Source organism: Mandrillus leucophaeus, unplaced genomic scaffold (assembly GCF_000951045.1).
Source record: "Mandrillus leucophaeus isolate KB7577 unplaced genomic scaffold, Mleu.le_1.0 Scaffold785, whole genome shotgun sequence".
Lineage (NCBI taxonomy): Eukaryota > Metazoa > Chordata > Mammalia > Primates > Cercopithecidae > Mandrillus > Mandrillus leucophaeus.
The window spans coordinates 200,445-204,247 of NW_012108530.1; the positions used below are offsets into that span (position 1 = coordinate 200,445).

Here is a 3,803-nt window from a genome sequence, read left to right on the forward strand (position 1 = left end):
CTTACAAAGTATTCTCTCTGGGCCTCATTTGTCCCCGAGAAAAGAGAAGGAGCTGGAGTGATGATGTGGAACATTCCTTTAAGCTATACACTGCTGTGCTAGTCATCTTAATCCCATTCTGCATTCCTTCAGTATGTGATAGTTTCAGAAAGCAAGTATAGGCCTGTGATGATGCTAAGACCACCAAGAGATCATTCATTCCAGTATGGGGAGTGATGGGGTGTATGGGGAGAAACCTTAAACACCATCTGGTCTGAAACCTTTGTTTCACAGCTGAGGGAACCTCGGTTCAGAGAGGGCACTTGATTGCCTCAAAGCAGAGACAGGATAATAAGGAGGTCCCCTGGGCTCTCACTTGTTGCAAATTAAGAGTTTAAGTGTTTTCTGGATCTGGTTAAAGTGCGTAATGATATCAGAGTACAACGTCATACACAAGGTGTAAACTGATCTAGAACACATTCAAGCCTTCCCCTCCCCCTTTAAAAAAATCAACTTTACTATTAGAATTTTGGAGAGATTTGCTATCGGTGGTGCTTTATACAAAATAGCATAATCTGATAACATAAAACACTTTAGATTTGTTTTTAAATAGCCAAATAAAACAAAACATCAAGTCACACATTACATATATTTACATTAATTCAAATGTCCAAAGCACAGTACAGTAGTGTCTATTTAATAGTTCACATAATTTAAGATTTACATATACACAAGCCACATGAACCAATATTAGTTTGCTAGAACAGGGATTTAAGAAGTCACTCAGACATTTTGGTATTGACACTTACATATTTATGGCAACAAATTATGATGACTTTAAATTTTCAATGAGATCTTTTGTACAAGGATACAGAATGGAAAGAATGTACAAAATGAAAAGACAGGCGAACAAATGTACTTTCCTTGCACTATTTCTATAACATCATATAGGATATGGCATTATCCAGTACATTTTATCAGTGTAGTCTATTCATTGTGGTCTGAAATGGTAATTTTGGCTGAATAATCCCCAAATCTAACTTTGCTTTAGGCTTTATAATTGATGCTTGATGCTTCTTTCTACATCTTTTAAAAATGAAATTGAACACTAGTGTTTTTCTTTAAAATAACTCAACTTTGGTACTAGTAAGTTAGCAAAGTCTATTTTTAAAGGACACTAATACATAAAGTTTATTTTTTCTTTCAATATCCTAAATAAAGGGACAATGGGAGTCATATCACATCTGGGCCTGCTCTGAAATTATCAATAGTGCTAAAGACTAAGATATTGTTATCTAGAACTTAAACTTTGGAAAACAACCCCATCTTTCTCTGGCAGACTGAGGAACTAAAGTGCTTTACCTCATTTCCTACCAATCATTTTAAGAGACCATTTGGTTGTATTTCAAAGAACAAAACAACACAATTTCTGTCCTGTTGTTTATTTTGCAGACCACACACAAAGTTAAATATGAAGAGATTAAATTATGACATCATACAAATATAGGCACAAATTAAGTGGACGCCACAAAAGGTGTGTCAGAAAACACTGAATTGACTGAATCTGAGTCAGATTTCCCCCTCGTGGACTTTAGGATGCCCTCAGCTATCACTGCCTCGCTGGGAAAGAGCCTGACTTTCCCGTTCTGACCTGCTGCAGTATCCTTCAGGGGTTCCAAAAACACCACTCTTTTACCTGCACCCGCCTTCCGTTCATCAGCGGAGGCATCACCAGCAGGGCCAGGACTGAGAATCGATGAATGGGCATTGCTTTGGTGTAGCATATTTTTCTGTCTCTTGGTTTTACACTTGCAGGGACATGGAGTCAGATAGAGGTACAAAAGTACCAAAACGATACTGGCCACGCAAGCAGCAAGAGTGGTAAAAGCTGTGTTAAATGCCTCATGAGCATGGGATCTGCTTACAGTGAAATTGCTCACATTTATTGTGACGTCCACAGTTTCATTTAACAGGCGTTGCTTATTCATTGCGATACAAGAATACACTCCAGCATCCTCAAAACGAGGGCTTTCTATAACCAGACTTCCATTGTGAAACACGTGAAAGTTTTCCATCTCTTTATCTGGCTCTAGCAGTCTGTTATCTGGACCCATCCAGATGAAATCGGTATTTGCATTACCCGTCTTGCTGTCACAGTGGACAATCAGTCTTTCCCCGACCTGAGCCTCATGAATAAAGCCAAGCGCACGAAAGGAACCATTGATGATGCTGTCAGAGCAATTCATAAAGCTATCCTGGAGCAGAAGTACCTGACGCGAGTGCCTGGAGTCAGACCACAGGCGACAGGTGTAATCGTTCTTAAAATCCATCACTGAGCTAAAGTGCCTACGATACCAAAAGACCAGCAAGGAATACAGGGAACAGTCACAGACAAATGGGTTTCCATGAAGGTAGATACCTCTCAGTTGTTTTCCTGGCACTAAATTTATATGGTGCATTGGCATGGAAGGAATTCGGTTATAAGAAACATCTAAAAACATCAGTTCTGGCAGCTTGAACCTTCCAACATACAAATCCATTGGAAACTGTGTGAGAAAATTTCCACTTAAGTAGAGTTTCTGCAACTGGGACAGCCCTCCAAATGCTGAAGGATCGAGATAGGATATGTGATTGTTGTAAAGCAGAAGCACTTCCAGAACCTTCAACTCTTGAAATACAGCATTTTTCACTGTCTTCAGCTTATTGGACGATAAGTCAAGACACTTCAAATTTGGAGTTGTGGAAAAACTGCCCGTGGAAATGCTGGTGATGTTGTTATGACGAAGAATTAGGGTGTTCAGCTTTGCAAATGATACTGGAATCCACTCAGAATCCAGAAGCCCAATTCTGTTATAACTCAGGTCCAGTCTCTTAATCAGTCTGAAAAGGTTCCCAGGCACCTTGGACAGGTTTTTGTTGGTGCAGCTGACGATGTCAGTGGCACAGATGCAAGCGGTGGGGCACACTCCAGAGGCGCCAGGGCCCACAGTCACTGTGATCATCAGCAAACACAGCAGCTCCCTGCAGCCCGGTCTGACGGCTCCAAGCAGGGTGGGCAGAGTGTGTACACGTAACGACATTATGGTCGCCTCTGAGTCTCTTCCCGGTGTCTTTTCCACCGGCTCAGACTCCCACCAGTGAACCTGGCAAACAATTAATATTTCAGAGGGGGTAAAAAGCAGAAACTGACTACCACTAGTTAACCCATAAGAGCCATACCTTACTTTCTTTCCAATAACTTTTGAAATGGATTTTATTTCACAATAGGGAGCTCTGTGTTGCCTCTTCACTGTTAAATGTATTCTTTCATCTTTCCTGGGTTAGTCCTGCTTGTAAAAATTTAGTCACATTCTCTCCATACTGCCGTCTCACCCACCATCAGAAACTCAATTTTTTCCTAAGGTGTATCCTGCGTTGTTGTTGTTTTTTAACTCCCTCCAACAAACACAACTATACGCAAACGTAGCCTACAAACAATTAAACGGAAATACTTAGCAACCACCCATCCATAAAACAACTCACGGAGCTGGGGAGCCTCGCGGGCTCCGGGGAGGCTGCCTACGCGGTGCCTTCCGAAGGTCTGCGCGTCCGTCTGTCCGTGTCCGTCACTCTTGCACCTTCCGACTTCCTTTCCCTCCGGCTCCCGGCTGGCGGCAGCCTCTCGCCGGCTCTCAACTTTGAGGAGTTTCAAGCAGCCGCAGCGGCAGCAGCAGCCCTGGACGCAGCAGCCAAGCTCTTCGCTGGCTCCCGGGGGCTCTCCCGGGCTCCTCTCATTGCAGGCTGAAGGTACCGCCTCGGCGCTCTGGCCGCCGTGTGCCCGTGCG

The 3,803-nt window shown here is 42.9% G+C and overlaps 2 protein-coding genes across 5 annotated transcripts in view; one reads left to right on the forward strand and one right to left on the reverse strand.

The window, feature by feature from the left end:
• Positions 1-517: 517 nt before the first annotated feature.
• Positions 518-3,803, reverse strand: AMIGO2 (adhesion molecule with Ig-like domain 2). Of its 3 annotated transcripts, none has more exons than XM_011967072.1 (3): positions 3,502-3,803; positions 3,204-3,305; positions 518-3,122 (listed from the first exon to the last, which is right to left on the reverse strand). In XM_011967072.1, the coding sequence occupies exon 3, from the start codon at positions 3,057-3,059 to the stop codon at positions 1,494-1,496; it is 1,566 nt and encodes a 521-aa protein (XP_011822462.1). In that variant the 5' UTR covers positions 3,060-3,122; positions 3,204-3,305; positions 3,502-3,803; the 3' UTR covers positions 518-1,493. The 3 variants fall into 3 exon arrangements, with proteins under 3 accessions (XP_011822462.1, XP_011822461.1, XP_011822459.1); XM_011967071.1 differs by having other exon boundaries at positions 3,199-3,305; positions 3,502-3,797; XM_011967069.1 differs by lacking the exon at positions 3,204-3,305.
• PCED1B (PC-esterase domain containing 1B) overlaps positions 3,643-3,803 on the forward strand; it is a 177,720-nt gene continuing 177,559 nt past the window's right edge. For both annotated transcript variants that reach the window (XM_011967064.1, XM_011967067.1), the window contains exon 1: positions 3,643-3,765. The gene's annotated coding sequence lies outside the window, so the exon portion shown is untranslated. The remainder of the gene's footprint in view (positions 3,766-3,803) is intronic.

What these genes read in the sequence shown, in the direction of transcription:
- AMIGO2 (XM_011967069.1), bottom strand. Translation starts at nt 3,059, where the DNA reads ATGTCGTTACGTGTACACACTCTGCCCACCCTGCTTGGAGCCGTCAGA.